This window comes from Panthera onca, chromosome E1 (assembly GCF_046562875.1).
Source record: "Panthera onca isolate mPanOnc1 chromosome E1, mPanOnc1 haplotype 2, whole genome shotgun sequence".
NCBI lineage: Eukaryota > Metazoa > Chordata > Mammalia > Carnivora > Felidae > Panthera > Panthera onca.
In genome coordinates, this window is record NC_138352.1 from 14340707 (window position 1) to 14359723 (window position 19017).

At 58.0% G+C, this 19017-nt stretch overlaps 1 protein-coding gene across 1 annotated transcript in view; it reads left to right on the top strand.

Annotated features, from left to right (window-relative positions):
• The window catches only part of RPTOR (regulatory associated protein of MTOR complex 1), a 331619-nt gene that overhangs the window by 85735 nt on the left and 226867 nt on the right, over positions 1-19017 (top strand). The window contains exon 3 of the mRNA XM_081791320.1: positions 287-369. Coding sequence (XP_081647446.1) covers positions 287-369 — 83 coding nt within the window. The remainder of the gene's footprint in view (positions 1-286; positions 370-19017) is intronic.

Consider the following 19017-nt stretch of genomic DNA (forward strand, 5'->3'; position numbering starts at 1 on the left):
GGCAGTGGGGGTGCAGGGAGACCGTGAGGCTGCATGGTGAGCACAGGGACGGGAAGACCCAGGGCCGGTGGGTCCGGTGAAGGCGCCGTTCTCTAGAACGGTGTGCTTTCTGGCCTGTTTGGGGGCGTAGCAGCTCCCTAGGTCTGGTGATGGCAGAAAACCCCAGTTGTGTCTTGGGTCCGAGGTGGCCGTGAAGTGAGTGATGGCGGAGGACGCGGCGAGAGGCAGGCCTGGCGGCGAGGAGATGCACGGATAATGAACTTTCCCCTTTTTATTGCTTCTTCAGATCCTCTGTCGATGGGGCCTCAGAAAGCTCTGGAAACCATCGGTGCAAATTTGCAGAAGCAGTACGAGAACTGGCAGCCGCGGGTAAGCGCGTTTCCTACGCTCTCCTCTCCTCTCCCTCCTCTCCCTCCTCCGTTCTCCCCCTCCTCCCTCGTCTCCCTCCTCTCTCCTCTCCCTCCTCTCTCCTCCTGAGGGGGGCACCGCCTCCAGGGTTCACATAGCCTTCCAGGTGAGGGCTCCTTACAGCCCTGCGCGCTCGTCCCTGGGGGACTGGACGCCCCTCGCTGCCGCCCATGCCCCACCCGCCCGCTCCGTGTGTGCAGGTGGTCCGGGCCACACGCCCTCCAACTCCTCTTGCCTGAGTTTCCCCCACAGTCTTTAGCAAATGAAAAGCGTTTTTCATGGTACTCTTAAATCATGGCTTTTCTTTTGCACAGGGAATGCATTTTCGGTAACTTTTCTGCAGCCCCAACTAGTCAGAGCCCTTCTTCAGTTTTCAGACAGTCGAGAAAAACACTCCACCCTCAAAAGATGACCTATTGTATGCTTGGTCTTTGATTCAGAAGGTAAGGTTGTTCGTAGGGAGCCACTTCCACTTATCGTGCCTTCCGCTGCTTGCGTCTTACAGTTTGGGGGTTTTGTTGTTTTGAAGGAAAGTGGCGTGGGATGCGGTGACTGTGACAAGGCGCTTTTAAGATCTTAAGTTATTCGTAAGCCACCCCGAGACCCGTTTCCTTTGGCCTTTCTCTTTAGCTGGTTTGAAGATTTAATGGTTTCAGTAGAAGGTTAGAAATTTGGGGTGTTTGTGGAGGTGCCTTTGTGTTCAGCTTTGTGTAGCGGGCTCTGGAATTCTCTAAAGGGCCTGACGGGGAAGGTGGGGGGCCCGTGGCCTTCCGGGCGCCTCCCCGGATGCTTTGCTGTCCTCGGTCCTCCGTTTTGAGCCTCTGCTTCATGGAAGCAAGTGGCTTAGGGGCCTCGGCGAGGCCTGCCTGCTTGGGGTCTTTGTCTGTGGACCCCTTGCGTGATCCGGAGTTTAGGGAGTCTTTGCATTACATTTACATTCTAAGAGAACAGCCAGAGTGAATCTGTTGGTGCCTGTGACTGTGCCCTCGGTGGCTTCCGCTGCCGCCCGTAGTCCTGGGATGACTGAGCGGTAGTGACCGTCTCTGTGTCTGGGGGTGCGTCTCGGTGCCCCCTTTCTGACTTGTTGACTCAGTGGCCACAGACTCTCATTCTTCAGAAGGCGGTTTCTTAGGGGTGATTTTGTTCCGTGCCTGAGGGCTTTGCTGTCTCCTCTTGATGGTTCTATAAAAACCCAGGAGCCTTTCTCTTGAGAGTGTGATGCCTTCGGGAGAGGTTTCGATGGTGTGTCCCTTTGAAAACAACTGAGATGCCTGCTGTTACCACTAGGAAGTAGCTTCTTTGGGGACTCGGAAGGCCCTCCGGGACCTCAGCGACGACACCCAGGCGCCCAAGGGTGCACGCGTGGTGCAGACAGGCTTTCAGGCCGCGTGTGACCGCACACACGGGGCACGCCACCGGCATCCAGAAGGTGGAGAACCAGCAGTGTTTGGATGTAAGAGAATGCCTTTCTGACTTGCCTACCCCTGACCCTGTCCCGGGTTTGACTTTATGCTTTGCCTCTTGCTGGGGGCACTTGCCTAGGAGAGCGCAGCCCCTTGAATTCAGATCTGCCAGCCGTGTCCTTCACAGGAGGGGCTCCGCCGTTTTAATTAACTGTTAAAGAAATACCACATGAGAAGATACGGTCTTCAGAATGCGTGTCTGATATTTCAAGATATTGTATTGTAACGTGTATTCCATTTGCTATGATTGGCGGTTTTGTGTTGGTCTTTTTTTGGAGTCCTAAGCTGATTTGCGGCCAGCTTTCTTACTAGTTTAGCTTGGTAGGCACGGGCTAGTTCACGCTAGCTGGCGGTACGTGGAATCTTCGAAAGTAGGATCTATTACTGTTTTTAATCTGAATTTCTAAGAGCAGATCTCTCCCATGGCATCTGGAAGAGGCATGACCATGTAAGGCAGGCAGCATTTATATATAAGGAAATGATCGCAGATCCAGAAATGACGATAGAATCGGTGTAGGGTTGAGAAGTTCCCTTCTCGTGGTGGCGGGAGGGCCAGCCGCGGGGGCGGGGGGTGGGGATGGGGGCGAGTCCTCCGGGTGGACGGTCGTTAGTCTGAGAAACGTGCTTGAAGTGAGCGGGGTTTCCAGAACGGATCTGCAAGGTAGTGTTTGGAAGGAGAGATTCAGTTCACAAGGCTGACGAGGGAGGATGTTTCTAGATCATAGGGTGCTTAGGAAAAGCGCCCGTGGACCGGTGCAGGCGGGACCCCCGTCGGGGCGGGGTTATGGAGTGGGCTTGGGATGCGGGCCAGCGACCCCCGGAAAGACGCAGTCCGCGCCGACGGAGTGCGATGGTTTGCCTGCAATCGGGACGCACAACCACGGCAGCGAATACTTAGCGTTTTCTTTTCTGAATGTCAAGATGATTGCGTTCATTTGTAAGTACCATAAAAATGTTTAAAATTTTGCTGCTTCCATCTGTTGGTGGCTTCCTCTGTTTCAGAAACGAGCCTCAGGTAATGGAGGCAGCAGGAGACCTGACGGGCTCGCTGCTGTCGGCCGTGAGGCTGTGCCGTGTGCACTGGGTGACGATGGTACGTGCCCCGGGGCGAGCGGTGCTGCTCTGCTCTTTGTAACCTCCCGTGGGTCACCGGAGAGGGAGGGAGGCCCGCCTCGTGCCGCCTCATCGAGTTTGCACAAAACATGAGGCAATTACCAGGCTCTGATGTTTGTGTACAAGGTGCCTGTTCCTAACTGTAAATCAGGGTCCTTTGAAACATTGCAAAGCTAAACACACAGCACGTTATTGCATTCTACAGGGCCCTCGAGTGTTGTGCCGTAATAGAGGTCGATGTGCCGTCTGCAATAAAACAATGGGAGCATTATTAAATTTCTAGACCTTTGGTGTGGATGCCCATAGATCTGGTTTTCTCTTTGTCCGTGCCCCGGACTGCGAGACTCAGAAAGGTGGGGACATAAGGTCGCGTTCATTAGTGTATTCGTGCCTCCGCGTTGCCGTGGGCGGGACGGGCTGGGGGATCGCGCGACCCCAACGCCACACGGGAGCAGCAGAGAACTGACCACGGCAAACCTGTCCGCCTCGCGTCTTGGAGAGTTGATGTCCTTCCTCGTGCTCTTTCCTCCTTGTTTTTCTAGCTTTAACTATTCAGGATAAAACATCTTGATAAAGGTGATTTGGGCTCAGGAAGGAATTTAGAGAAGTCAGGACGGTGCTTTTTTTTTTTTTTTTTTTTTTCTGAGGTGGCCAGACTACCAGGCCCAGATTTCCTTTCCAGGCCGACTGAACCCTTGTCTAAATAATTTATCAGTTTGCCACTGGTGAGACATTTCTTTTGATTAAATTTAAGGCTGTGCCTTACTACCTCGTGGGTTCATAAATCTGTGTTCTGTGTTCTGCGGGAGACGGAAGGAGGGGTGCCAGCTGCTGTCGCGGCTGCCGCCGGCTGCTGGTCCTGCCAGGCCTCGCTGCCCCCTCGTCGGGCCCCAGCTGAGCGTACAACTGGGCGACGGGACTGGGGGGTCCAAAGCACTGCGTATCCCGTGAAGAATTCGTCTTTCTCAGCCTTTTTCTAACAAGTTGGGGGGCTTCTGGCAGTTTAGCACAGGGTGTAACGGCCGGAGCCGATGGGGGGGCGGCAAACGGGGGTCTCTTCCTGTTGTGCTTTCCCCAGAGCGCTGCGGACCACGGCCCCTCTCCCTCTCCTCTGTTATCGGTGGGGGGGGGGGGGACCCGAAAGCCACCTGATGCTGGCATGTTTATAACTCACTAAGGTGAAGGGACTTGAAGGTTTCCACCCGGGCGGTATCTGCATTGACCCCTGACTGAGTCCATTTTGTCCCGGGAACGTTCCAGTTTGCAAAATGCCCTTTGGGGCCTCGCCGGAGCGCCCCTGGCTTGTAGGAGCTCCTTCTGGAGCCAGGTCAGGGTGTGCAGGGGTGGCCCGCCTGTGTGTGGCCGCGGGCCCTGCAGGCACATCTCGGGCCACACGGGACAGTGCTTACGACATGGCGTGGACTCGGTTCCGCGGGCTTAAATTCCATCCTGCCCTTCAGTTGACCGTGCTCCTCAGGTTGTTCGCGGTGGGCGAGTGGCCTGGCACGTTCTTACAGTGCTGCCCGCCCGGCGGAGTGCATGCGGGCGGGAAGTCTGTCTGGGACAGAGCAAGTCCCCACCGCCTGGTCATCGGCCAAGTAGGAGTCACTGATGCACTTGAACCGAAGCGACTTTGCTGTTGGTCACAGGGTTGCCTGCACGCCACTGAGCGCGTGCTTGGACCAATGTTGCTCGTCGCCGTACCGTATGGTGGGGGGGGGGGTCTGGGGGGAACGGGGCCTAAGGCCAGTGGACAGCTTCGTTCCTCCTTGGGGCCTCACAGGCTTGTCCTGTAGGTGTGAGGCACAGGTGTTTGCCAGCCCAGCGCTCCGGTGCGACGCTGTTCTGGTGGGGCTGTGGTGAGGCTGTGTCCTTGCCTCCTCCCTGCAGCGGGGCTGACGGCTTGGCCCTCGTGCTGGGGGTGCTAGGGAAGCGGCTCTGCCCGCCCGGTTGCTGGGACGGGCTCCAAGACTGCTGTGCTGCTGGGTGACCTGCCCCCCTGGCCTGTGGTTTCCTTCCTGGGGCGGGTCGTGGCGCTTGAGACCCACGGGCTGTGGCTCGTCCCTCGCTGGGGGTGGACTAGGGGCAGAGCAGCGTATGTCCGCGCTGACAGCTCTCCCCCCGACTCCCTCGGGTGTTCCGGAATAAAGTTCCTACAGGGATGCGGTCAAGACTCGTGAGTGGGTGGGTTCTGCCTCATCGTGGCATTTTCAGAGTCCGATGTGGACTCTCGAGGGAGGGCCCAGCCGTGCCGTGGGACTGTGCTCCCCAGCCTGGGGGTGCTCTGAGACCATTTGTGGACTGTGTAGTGACTCCTGTTGGGCCGGTCACGCTTGGCCTTAGTCTCAAACTGACATGGTGGCTCAGCAGTGAAGATGCCCACGAGTCATCCGTGATGCCACTGTCACACCATCATCCCGTCCTGTTGTCCCCCAGGCCAGCCAGCTCCCCTCTTCCTCTTCCTGCAGCAGCCGGCTTCCTTCTCTGTTGGTCCCAAGGTTGGGCTCTGTCCCCCTTGCCAGTGTTTCTGTGACACGTTGCCGGTGAGGGCACAAAGGGAGCAAAGGGAGAGCTGGGGAGATGGCCCCCACTCGATATAACCCCCCCCCCCCGGCGGGAAGCACTTCGCATCAGGTGCTCATGACGTTTGCACGACGGTGTGGACAAAGCCTTCTGTCCCGCACTCCCCTTCACCCCACCCTCTCCCTGCTCGCCTGACCGCCTCTCCACCCACAGCGTTCACTGACGGTTCCGGTCGTGCAGCCCGGCCCGCACACCACCCCCGTCCCCAGAAAACCCGTTTCTACCCGGCTCTTCCTGCCGAGCCCGCCTGCCACCGCGTCCAGCAGAGCAGAGAGGCGGCCGCCGCCCAGCAGCTTCGTGGCGCCGCCGGTAGATTCTTGGCAGAAGACGACAAGCACATTGAAGCAGGGGGAGGGGGCAACCCTGCAGGCCACGCGGAGGGGTGAGCAGCCCGGCCCCGGCCACACGTCCCGGCCGTCTGGGGCGGTGTGTGCCCATCGCCTCGTGTGGTGCCACCGCCGTGCGGTCCCCGTGGTGGCCCCGCCTCTGCGGTCACGGGGCGGCTGGCGTGGGCGCGGGAGAGTCCTGGGATTTGGGCCCACGCGGCTTTGAGCGGTACACCGGCAAGTGTGGATTTCGGGCCACTGCCACGGAGGTGTCTCCACTGTAGCCCCTCATGTCTATGTGGCTGTGATCCCCCCCTGCCCCCCGGCGTGGCCCCTTGCACCCCTGCCCCCACCCTGTGGGCCGCTGGCAGGTGGGCCTGGGCTGGGAAGGCCTAGCAGGTGGCCGCCTCCTCGCTGCCACTGCCCGGGTGGGGGGTGGGGGGTGGGGGGTAGGGGGTGGGGGGTAGGGGGTGGGGGGGCGAGGCCATGGCCCGGGGGCCGTGGGAAGAACGTCGCCGTGAACTGTCGCTTTGCTGCTTCCTAGACGTGAACGTTGAGAGTTTACACTGAACTTGTGGGGTCTGTAAGTGCCAAAGGAGGGTTCACGGGGAGGAGAAAACGAGGTGAAATGTAGCCTCGATGGTGGGGGGGGGATGCGGTGGAGCCGGTGGTGGGGAGGCCCGAGCCCCTGGCACAGAGCTCCGTGCTCCTCCTGCTGGGACCCCGCTCCCGCCCGCCCCCGCGCATGACTTGCTCGAAGGATCGTGTTTAATAGCGAAACAGGGCTGGACCGTGTCCTTAACAAGCCCGCCCGGGATCTGGTCTCAGCCGCGTGTGTGACACATGGCAAATGAGGACCGGTCGCCATCTGTGAGGACTGCAGCTGTAGCTCCGATGTCTGACGCGCCCAGACCGCCGGTGCGGCGGCTTCCCCGGTTAACCTGGAGGCCCTGATGTCGAGCCTGGTGCACCCGGCTCTGGGGGTGGGGGGGTTGCCGGGGCGGGAGCGAAGGTGTCTGAGGAAGTGCTGGGAAAGTAGAGGATACAGAGCCTGAAGCGGGGGACTCGGGATTGGGGGTGGCCGTGAGGAGCCCACCGTATGCTCGCCATACGCAACTGCGAAGGGCTGTCAGATCCGGTTCCAGCCGGAGGAGAAAGTGCGGCTCCAGGGCGATGGTAACAGACTGGAGGGGAGGGGCCCCGTCTGCTCGGCTTGACTTCATTCCGCCGGGAAAGCGTCTGTCACGGGGTAGTTGTGAATCGGGGGTTCACGACAGCTTCTGGGTGCCCCTGTCTTAAATGTCAGGGGTTTGCTGTAGGTGTGGCATGTCACGGAGCTGTGCAAAGGGGAAATGAAATTCACATAGCATGATATTACGACGGGAACCGCGCAGCGCCTGGCCTGTGTCTGGCTGACTGCCGTCACCCGGCACCGCGTTTCCGAGACTCGTTCGTGTGCGTGCGTGTTGTCGCATGGGTCGGCGTCTGGGGCTTTTCACGGCTGAGTAAACGCCGCTGGGCAGACGCTCCGCGTCGTGTTTATCCATCTGTGGGTGGATGTTTGGCCTGTTTCTACCTTGTGGCTGTTACGAACGATGCTGCTGTGCACATTTGTGTACGGGTTCTTGCACGGACATACGTTTTCAGTTCTTTTGGGTACATACCTAGGCGAGGAATTGCTGGCTCGTATGTAACTCCGTGTTTACCTTTTCTTTTTTAATGTCTGTTTATTTTTGAGAGAGAGAGAGAGAGAGAGAGAGAGAGCACGCGCATGCGCCCACACACGGGGGCGGGGCAGAGAGAGAGAGGGACAGAGAATCCCAAGTAGGCTCTGAGCTGTCAGCCTGACGTGGGACTCAGACTGATGACTGTGAGATCGTGACCTGAGCCAAAGTCAGATGCTTAACTGACTGAGCCCCCCAGACGCCCCTCTGTGTTTGCCTTTTGGAGGATTTCCCCGGTCGTTTTCCATTCTACTGGCAACGTTTGACAGTTCAGTTTCTCCCCGTCCTCACCAACACTTGTTTTTTTCTGTGTTTTTGTTTTAAAATTATTACGATGATGGCCATGCCGGTTTTGGTTAGCATTTCCCTAATAACGAAGGATGTTGAGCATCTTTTCATGTACTTATTGACCATTTATTTGCACATCTTTGGGAAAATGTCTCTTCAAGTCCTATACCATTCTTTACTTGGGTTATTTTTCTTTATTGTTGGGTTGTAAGAGTTCATAATGGACATTTTTAATCTTTTTTAATGATTATTTTTGAGAGAGAGAGAGACAGAGAGCAAGTGAGCAGGGGAGGGGTAGAGAGAGGAGAGACAGAATCTGAAACAGGCTCCAGGCTCTGAGCTGTCAGCACCGAGCCCGACATGGGGCTTGAACCCACGAGCCAGTGAGATCATGACCTGAGCCAAAGTTGGATGCTTAACCAGCTGAGCCTCCCAGGTGCCCCCATAATGGAGATTTTTAAATCAAGTAAGCCATAACTTTAGTCATGAGGACTTGTGTCTTTTCTAAATAATGCATGTGGTATCTCATAATAACGTTATAACAACATTACAACATATATAACATTAGCTCATAATAACATTTAGGTCCTAAATAGTCTTCGGCCAGTTTGATTTGTCCCACGTATGAAATTTTTATTAAGAGTCTCCGGTAAGAGCACAGGGGACTCAGGAGGGAGCGGTCTGGGATAGTTAGGTATGGCCAGAGGGTTTTCTGTGCCTTAATAACCCTAAAGAAATTTGTTTCACAAACACTGTCCTTTCATTAGTGCACTTGATGGTCGCGTTCGTCTGGGAGCAGGGAGACCTGTGACCTCGGGCAAATCCCCAGAATGTACTTGAGCTAGACCGCACTAAAGCCAGATCATCCTCTCGGAGGTGAGCAGTTTGGACAGCGCGGGTCTGCCATGTCCAGGGCACAGGACTCGGGAGATGGTGATCATGGTGGGGGGTGGGGTCTCTCTGTGTGTTTATCATCGTGAAAATCGGAGGGGTCTCCGTTTCGCAGCTCTGCCGCTCCTTTTAACGTGCTTATGTTTCTACGTGCCCCGCCGACGAGAGTCCTTCACCTTTTAAGTTGAGGGGAACAGGGCACGGTGTACTGGGGCCTTGGGAGCTCCGCGGGTCCTGGGACACCTGTCCGGGGGGCTTCGGGCTGGTGGGCTCACACAGGGCCGGGGGCTGCTTTGCCGGCAGAGGCAGGCTCAGTGAAGAGCGGGCTCCAGCTTTGCCGCGTGGACGTCGGCCCCCGGCGGGGGCGGCTGCCTGGCGGGGAGGGCCAGCCAGAGTTTCCGGGTCTTAGGACCGCACGTTCCACCCCTGGGCCCCCCCCCCTGCCTGTTGGGTCTGGCTTTGGTCGCCAGAGTGGTCGGCCGCCCCGCCTCTGTTCCCCCAGAGCACTGAGGAGGGGCTCAGATGAAGCACAGAGGATGAGAAGGGCTCTTGGTGTACTGGGTGACCTGAGGCCTCCCTGCTCGCCCTTCCGGGGCACGGCCAGGAGCACAGGTGCCAGAGGAGGCCCTGAGCTACGGGCTCCGGGGGCTTCCGTTCACGTGACGGTGGACGCATCTGGGTGTATGTCTGGCTTCTTTTATATCTCAGTTTCGTCTCGTCTGTTTTTACTGCCTTTTCCCTTGCCTTTTATGTTAACCAGGTTTCAGAACATTTTTGCACGTCCCCTTGTCTTAGTGCCGTGTGCTGGTGCGGGGTGACCCCACAGGGGACTGTGTGCGTGTCCTGTGCACTGTCCTTCAGCTGAGGTCACGCCGGGCAGCATACGCCTCAGCGTGTACTTGCCCTGCCCTCCCCTGCGGTCCCACCAGCGGCTCTGCTCCGCGTGCAAGGCTGTGTTATTGTTGTTTTGCCCTCTTTACTCCTTCCTGCATTTCTGTGCCTTCTGGGATCATTCTCCTTCAGTCTGGAAGTTTAAAAATATTTCTTTTAGTGTGAATCTTCTGGCAACACATTATTTAGTTTTTGTCTGAAAATGTTTTTATTCTTCCTTTGTTTCGTTTTTGAAAGATCGTTTTGCTGGGTGTGCAATTTTATAGCGATTTTTTTTTTCTTTTCGGTTTAAGGTCCCCCCGCCCCCGCCATTTAAAGCAGTTGAAAAGTGTGTTTGTCCCATCTCCGGGCGTCTGTCCTGGTGGAAAGTTGGCCGTGAGTCTTCATATTTGTCTTTTCAAGGTGCCGCGTTTTCCCCCTCTGGCTGATTTAAAGCTCTTCTCCTCACTCGCTGAGATGCTCGTAGGTGTGGTTTACGTTGTGTTTATCCTGTTTGGTGCTCTGCCGTGTGGGGCCTGATGGTTTTCATCAGCATCGGCACAGACCCTGCTCCGTGCGTTCCCTCCGATTCGAGGATGTGAGACCTCGTGTCCCCAGTACGTCTTACCTTCTGTTCAGGGTTGTGTTTTTTCTTTCCGTGCTTTTGTCTGGATGTTTTCCCGGGACTGCTGTGCAGCTCACAGACCCTCTTCTGCTGTAGTGGCCAATCTCCTGTTTAGCCAACCTACCATTTTTTTTCTTTCGTTGTGTTTTTCTGTTCCATCATTTCCGTTAGGCTCTCTGTTGATTGCCGGTCTCTGGGGGAAATCTCCATCTTGTTACGTATGATCCTGAACACGTGGGCTTTCAGCACTAGGATGCCCGTTCTTCTGACACAACGTCTCCGAGACTGGGAGGCGTGTTTCTGACCACGCTGACTGCTGTGCGTATGGCTGGAGCTGCCCTGTGTGCACGGGGGCGAACTCCGTGGTGTGACTGGGCACGGTCAGTGTTTCGGCCTGCCAGTCGGGGGGCGGGTGTCAGTCGTGATTGTGAAGCGTCTGTGCACGGGGTCTGTGGCCCGGAAGAACACCACCCACCCCCCGGGCCTGCGGGGCGGCGCTGAGTGAACCCGTAAAGTCGACTCCGAGAGGACCTCCGAGCGTGCGGAGGAGGTGCTGGGGCACCTAGGCCAGAGCGTGTCGAGTGACGAACTTGTCTGATTGAGCTGACGATGGCTCTGTTACCAAGAATCAGATAAAAATTCCAGCCGGTGAGAAAGCACTGTGTCAGAGCTTAGTTGGCAGCGTTGTTTTCCTTGGTGACACACGATGCAATAATGCATCTTACAGTCTGTGGATCTTGGATTTTAGGAAGTAAATAGCATCTATTTTATACACATTATAGCCATACTTTTTGAGGAGCAGAGCTGGGGACAGAACGATGCTCCTTGGAGTTTAATAATGCAGAGAATCCCATTCTCCACCCCGTGGCCTCCCACCCCTTCCCATTTTGTTTATGTTCTGATCTCCCTTGGCAAGGGGCTTGCGGGGACCGAGTACACGGAGACAGAGGCGGTCAGTGATTGGTCTGTATTTGCCACTGTCCTAGTAAGTGACGGGAGATGTGAGTTAGTGTCCTGTCGCCCTGAAATCCTGGATGCGGCCGCCGTGTGACCTCCGCTCCCGGGACCGTCTCAGATGCGTCCGTGGAAGGTGGGCTTGCCCGTTAGGCCCTGGGCGTGACCCACCTGGCCTAGGTTAAGCTTCGAGGCGATTGGAAGTGACTTGTCAGAGTCAGTGTGGATGCTGGGGTCTTCCGCGGGGCAGACCGAGAGGGCCCGGCCATTCCGCCTTACCGCACGAGGGAGACGGCGAGGGCCACACGCAAGGTGGCGTCTTGGAGGCGGAGTTGGACCCCAGCGGGAGCCCCCGGGCCCAGCCCGCTCCCGGCACGGCCCCTCACGTCTGCTTCCTCACCGCCGCTGCGCTGAGTTCATCCTTCAGCTTGGGAAGAGCTGGGTGTTTGCAGCCACAGCTCCGGCTTTCCTCTTCACTCCGCGCTCTCTTCCTGGGCCTCAGGGCCCGAGACGCTCCTCGCAGAGATCTGACGCGTCTGTCAAGGTTCTCACGGCTTTCTGTGGCCGTCGTGAAAGAGGCCTTTTCCCTGCGGTCCCTAGTGGGTTTTTAGAACAGGGCTTCCTGCTGCCTGTTGGTTGTTATGCTGTCCCCAGCACCTTACTCTGTGGCCCTGCGCGGGCTGTGACGGGCTGTGGCGGCCCTGAGGTGGCCCTGGGGCGGGCCTAGGCGGCGATGTGGTGGCGCTGTGCAGGCCTTGGGGCGCCAGGACTGGCACTCGGCCCCGCCGGAGACTGGCCGCCTGCCGGCCCGGGCCGCCGGCGTCCGGTCCCGCGCACAAACTTGTGGGGGTGCAGGAGGGTCTGTTCTGGTTTCAGTTCTAAAGATTTCACGTCTCTTTAAATCTTTAAAAATTTAGAACATCCTTTTCTCTTCATGCCATTGCGCAGACGATTTTTAGAAGTCATTTTGGACGTCGTTTAGCGAAGTCAAGTGCACGGCCAGATCCGGTCTTGGGGCTGGTGAGCCGTGCGAACGGTGCGCCCCCTTCAGGACAAGCCGGAGGTGGGGGCCTCGGTGACCCAGGAAGGTCCCTCACCATGCCCGTCCGTTTCCGTCCGCCCCCCGCATTGGTTTTGCCCGACCCCCTGACGTGTGCACGCGGGACTCACGCTGGGTCATCCTGCCTCCTCTCGCACGACGCGGTTTCTGAGACGCGGTCGTGTTGCTGCGCGTGCCCGTGGCTCGTTCCCTCCGTGGCCCAGGCGCGTCTCACCGCGTGTCTGGGCCACGACGCGATCCGTTCGCCCGCTGGTGTGCGGGTGGGTCATTTCCAGTTGTGGCCTTGGTGAAGGAGGCCGCCGTGAGTGTGGGCGTGAAAATGTTTGCGTGGGCCCGTGTTTTCATTTCCCTCGGGCGCCTGGGAACGGGCTTGCGGGCCGTGGGGTCCTTGCACGTCTGCTGTTCTATTTTGCGAGCAGCTCTCAGTTGGCAAGATGACAGGGGTCACCCGTCTCCGCGCAGAGCCAGGCGGTCTGCGGGGGGCTCTCACTCGTGGTTGACTCCACGCGCCCTGGAGACGCGCACCCGTGAGCTAAGGAGACGGCTGGCTCCGAAGCAGTGCTCGGGTCGCGGACGTTCTCGTCCTCCCCCGCAGTACCCGTCCCCGGCGGTGGGGCGTGAGCGGGCCGCGTGTGCTGAGAAACACGGCCCGGTTCAGAGCAGAGTCAGGCGAACTGCTTCGCCCGTTGCTGGGCTTGGGAAGAGAAGGTGAGCCCTCGGCAGCCCCTCCTCTTGCAGGGGTGACTCTGTCCCCGCTGCGCCGTGCTTTCCCTTAGTTCTCTCCAGGGTTGGCCGCGCAGGTGGGTGCGGGCCAGCAAGACCCCGAAGGGACCCCGGTCAGCCGGCCCTTCCTGACACCCGTGTGCGCCTTCACTCAGCACTGCTTTGGTGCCTGTCAGGACCCCGCTGCTCTGCCTTTCTGCTGACAACAGAGTGGAAATCTGGGTCGTCACGAACGATCCATCCAGGAGAACGGGCCCCACTGTTTCCCTCCTCTCCCCCCTTCCTTTCCCCTCTCCTCCCCTCTCTCTTTTTTCTTAATATATTTTTTAACGTTTATTCATTTTTGAGAATGAGAGAGACAGAGCATGAGTGGGGGAGGGGCAGAGAGAGAGGGAGACACAGAATCGGAAGCAGGTTCCAGGCTCCCAACTGTCAGCACGGAGCCCAATGTGGGGCTCGAACCCACGAACCGTGAGATCACGACCTGAGCTGAAGTCGGACGCCCAACCGGCTGAGCCACCCAGGCGCCCCTCCTCCCCTCTCTTTATCTGCCCTCCTCTCCCCTGCCTTCTTCCCTCCCCTTGTCCCCCTTTCCTACTCTCCCTTCTGCCCCATTTCCCCCTTCTCTCCTCTCCTCTCCTCTCCTCTCCTCCCCTCCCCTCCCCTCCCCTCCCCTCCCTCCCCTCCCCTCTCCTCTCTCCCCTCCCTTTCTTTCTCTTCTCCTCTCCCCTTCCCTCCTCTCTCCTCTGCCCCATCTCTCCCTTCTCCTCCCCTCTGGTCTTCGAAGGAGCACTTAGCGGCATCACAATCCTTGACTGGCAGGCTGGGGAAGTGCCCTTAACGAAGAGGTAAGAAGGAAAGAGCCCAAGTCCTTGCCTTTTCAGAGCTGCTCGATTAGAAGAGGGAACATTGCTAACAACGTGGGCTGTGATAACTGTAAACTGCCTGAGATAAATTTATAGCGTTCATTTTCTTCAGAAAGGCCTAGAGTTTTTTTGACAAGGAGAAATACGGTTTTATACATTTTATGTCCGGAATATTGACACGGTTTTAGTCTGCATTACTCCTCACAAGGAATGGAGGTTTGTCTTTTTTCGGAGCTATGGAGACCTTCTTGGTTTTTCCTCCTTTTATTTCTTTGTGCTTTTCCTCCTTTCTCCCCTTGTGTTCCCTCATTTTCTCTGCCACTTAAAGTACTTGGAAGGAAATCTCTGAAGTACCTTTGCTGCTGTTGGCCGTGGGGGTGCACGCTCCTGTGGGAGCCCGGCCTGCCTTTCCCCGGGGTTCCTCCTCGTCACCCCAATTAGCCGTGTGCCGGCTGTTCCCCGTCAGAGACCCCCAGGTCTCCCGTGGAGGAGAACCTCCACGGCCCGGAAGCCACTTGAAGACGCGGCCTAATTACTGCCGTGTATCCTGACCACTGCTCTCACTTCTTCTGAGGACTTTCCCTTTGAAAGTGGTGTAAGCACCAGGAACTCGAGGAAGATCTTCATGGGAAGTCGGGAAGGTGTCTTGCTTGTCTGCTGGCCCCCAGACCGCTCCTTGTCTCCCTCCCCGGCCCGTCTCCGTGAATCCTGTGTCTGTTGTGATGCCACGACCGCCCCACTCATGGGGACCGCGGGCAGGCGCGGGTGTATTTTTGGTGGTTCTCTCCAGAGAAGAACTGTGTTTTCTGCCTCTTTCAGGAAGACATATTAGAAACGTGGCTCTCTGGCATTACCTAAAAATTGCCTTTCTCCAAATTGGGCTCTCAAAAATAGAGTATTTCCATTATTTTCTCCTTCTCCCTAGTACGAATTTGAGGACTCTTCCCTCCCCCGCACCCAGCCTCCTGGGGACAAAAAGGATGGACGGTAGAGGAGGTCCTAGGACAGATTGCTGGCGTCTTCAGGATAAATGAGAAGGCGTAGGCTCGTAGCAAACGTAAGTGATCCGGAATCGGATCACCACACTGGTCAAGGTACGGGAGAGGCAAGAGCGTGAATCACGCCTGCTCGAGTCAGTGCAACAAAATTTTATGGAGTGTCTGCCATATATGGGGCGCTTTGCTAGTTGCTGTGGGTGTGAAAATAAGATGCTTCCTCCTGGCCAAGAGCTCCAAGCCTTATAGGGGAAGTAGACATTAATTCATTGATTCATGCATTCATCCGTCGGGATTACACTTGGCTCAGATCCTGAGCAAAACCAGGTATGGTTCCTGCCGTTGTGGAGCGTGGAGTATCGTGGGGGAACCGGGGAGCAGTCACGCAGTCCTTCCGAGGGACAGACAGCAGCAGACCGCGAGAAGTGCCCGAAACGAGGAGTACCTTCCGTGCACGTGGCTGAGGGCTGTCCTGACCGGAAGTCACATGGCATGCACGTTGTGTTCCTGGCGGAGTGCTTGCCGGGCAGAGTGCTCCCCGCCGTGTCCCAAAGGAGGGATCCGAGCCGGGCAGCACCTCCCCGTCGCTGTGCGCACCCAGACTCGGGAGGGGCGGTGCCTGGCACTTGCCCAGCGCCCTCTGTGTCGCTAGGGCACCGACCGGTTGGGGCGTGACGTTCACAGGAACCCGGAAGAGGGGGGTGACCATCTGCATTTACCTTTACCAGGCTGCCTGCCCGGAGAACATTCTGCCCAGTTCCTCCCTAGGCGCCCTCTGACCTCTCCATACCTGTCGTGGTGCCTCCGGTGTGTGCAGGGGGTGTGGGGCCACCCCGACTTGGAGGGGTTACTTGTCCTCCGGGGGCAGGGAGACGAGCAACTGAGGGAAACCCCGCAGAGTCCGCGGTGTCTGGGGCTCGGAGCCCGGGATCTGGGGAGCCGGGGACCCAGACGTGGCCAGGTGGCTGCGGTGCAGGCAGGGCGCTCCCTCCCAGCCTGTGGTTCCTGTGTCCCCGGAGCAGCCCCAGGTCCTGGGAGAGGCAGCTGAGAAGGACGAGGCCGCCGTCCCCCTGGCAGCGCAGCTCACGGCGTCGTTCTCCAGCTTCTGCTGCTTCCGAAGGTTTTCCTCTTAGCCCTTCTGACCAAGGTGCACAGAGGTAACTGCCAGCGTGCAAGAACGCATTCTCCCATTTCAGGGATGTTCTGTGGCAGTTCTGTGCCTGACTTGTTCGTCTGTACGGCGTCCTTCACAAGCTTGTCACCCTTATCTCCGGGGACAGCAGGTTGTTGACAACTGCGGACGGTGCTGATACTCTCTCTGGCTTCGTGGTAAAACACGGGGCCCCTCGATCGGCTCTGCACCCTTCACGGGGCGGCACGAGATCACAGGACCCGGCGGATGTCAGAGACAGAACCGGGGCCAGAACTGTCCTCGTGTGGCTCTGCTCCGTCGGTAGCCTTGTTTGTTTGATTCCCGCCAGGGACCCAATATTCTGAGACAAGAGAACCTTCTCGTGATACCGATTTAACGGGAGAATCCCGGAGGATCTGCCGTTTTGCCAGCAGCTTGCGTGCCTTGGGCAGAGTGACCCTAGACGGGAATCTGGAACGAGGGAGCTTTACTGTCAGCGCAGTGTGGAAACCACACAGCAGAAACGTGTGGTTTTCAAATGGGTCCTCGAACCTGGGGCTGTCCTCGAACGCAGCTTTCCGGCACGGGAGTAGGAGCAGTTCCCGCACTTGCCTGTGATGCAGGTCTGGTCTGGGGAGGCGGAGCCGGGACCACGGCCCGTCGGGGAGGCTGGGCTCGGCTGCACCGACGCCTTCCGCCTTCCGGGGTGCTCCCCGGCCCTGCTTCACCAGCCGCCGGCCTTTGTGAGCTCAGAGGCAAATTGCTGTCATTCGCGTAAGCCCCGAGGCCGCTTCCTGAACACCCTGAGTCCGTAGAGCCGACTGTGAGGTTTTGCCGGGAGGGCGCGGAGCGGAGGCGGCCGTAGGCCTGCGGGCACGACCGGGGACGGTGCCCAGGCGGGCGGTCACCCACGGCACACCCTTGTTCTCCTGGACGGAGCCCGCAGGGGCGTCCTGGCGCCGCCCCCTGCTCGTGCCTTCCGTTGCCCCTGAGCACAACCCCCTGCGTGGCCGCGAGGGGCTCCTCTGTTGGGGGCGCACGCCGTGAGCCCTGCCCAGGCCCTGTCCTCCCGCAGACGCTGTGGGGCCCAACTCTTGGCCCTTGCCCTCCTCCTCTCTCTCCGCGGGACCGAGTCCCTCCCTGCTCTCCCTCCCCTCCCCCTCCCCTCCCCCCTCCCCTCCCCTCCCCCACTGCCTAGGCTTCCTCCATACCCAGGCTCCGTGAGGGTCACATTTGCGGGGTGAGAGTGTGTGAGTGTGTGACTGTGCGTGTGATTGTGGGATCGTGTGTGTTGAACGTGTGTGACTGCGTGTGTGTGATCACGTCTGTGTGTGAGGCTGTGAGTGTGGCCCGTGCGTCCGCCTGTGGGAGACTGTGGCGGTGTGGGCATGTGCAGCTCTGCGTGTGTGTGGGAGCGAGTGTGGGTGTGGGCGTGCGTCCCCTGTGAGGCATCCCGTGACCCCACAGTTCCCTCCAGGTCCAGCTGCCCCCTGTCCTGCCTGTGCTGTGCGTGTGGCGGTGTCGCGGGCTGGAGCGGTTCACAGCGACTTCGAATGGTTAGGACAGCGTGAGAGAAGGTGTTAAGAAAGGGGTGGGGAGGGTCCGGCTGGACGGATGGGGGGGGGGGGTGACTACCGACCCCTGAAGACAGTGGTAGGAGGCCAGCGCCGCGTGTTTGGGTGACTGTGGTGCCCGCGTGGCTGGCATTGTCTCAGGCTCTCCGTTTACGGTTTTAATTTGCTTTCCAGGCTTATCCGTGGTCTCCTTTTTGTCATTAGTCATTCCACTTGGCCACGGAACCCACCTCCTCTGCTTGGAAGACGGTGTAAACGAGGAAGGCACTGTCCTGTGCAGGGCACTGCGCACAGCGGTGACAGTGACTTACGGAGGAGGCAGGAACGGTCGCTGCTTAGCGCTCACCTGCAGGCTTAATTCCGGAATAGCTGCCGTGACCCCCTCTTCCCTCGCTCCATTCCAGCGGTTCCTCCCGCTGCGCCTTGAACCCACTGCTTCCGGTGAAAACGCCAGGGTTGGTAGAGGGGTTTATCTTGTCTGTAAAAGGGCTGGTGTCACAAAATAGGTGTCTGAGCAGACCCTTACTTGACTTAAGAAATCTGTTCTGAGTCAGAAGAGTGGTGGCCCCAGGTGCTCCCCCCACGACTGCCGGCTGCCACATTACCGTCTCCTTAGGCTCATCGTTTTAGGATTCGGTTGGACTAAGAATTCCAGGGCATGAAAGAAACGGTATTGTAATAAAGTTGACATGTGTTCACTCACAGAAGACCATTCAGAAGTAGTCCTTCAGGGCTGTGAGGTGCTCCGGAATACCGGGGGCCCTGGTTCTTAGCAAGGATTCTAGGCTTTGGGTCACCTCATTGTCCAAGATGGCTGCTGGGGCTCCAGCTATTACATCTGCATTTTACCTTGCAGACAGGAAGAGGTAGGGAGGGAGGCCCCTCTCTTTACCTTTAAGGATGTTTCTTAAAAGTTACACTTAGCATTTTCATGGGGACACTGGGAAATACTGTCTGGGTGGCCCTGTGCCACATAAAAATGGGGTTTCTATTATTCAGAGAAAGGCGGGACGGATATCGGAGAAAACTTGTGGTGCCTGGCATAAGCACCATCCTGGCCGCTGCTTAACATGCCAGGAAGAGCGTGATTTGGCTCGGGGTGTTGGTTAGTCCCTCTGGGTCGGTTCTGAGCGCGAACTGTCTCAACCACCATCAAATGTGCCACGGAACAGGAGAATGAATTATCCTGGTGACAAGTGCCTGGGAACCGGTTGGGGGAACGACCCGGTGACCGGCTGGCTGTGTGTGAGGACCCCACACCCCGGCTGTGGCAGGGAAGCCACACGGGAGAGGTGTGGGAGTTTGGGGGCGGCTCGTGGTGATCGCCGGCACAGCGTGGAACCGGGGGCCACGCTCAAAAGCACTCTTTGCTGCTGAGGGGACGTTACGTGTTTCTGATTTAGGTCCCCGCAAGATTATTTG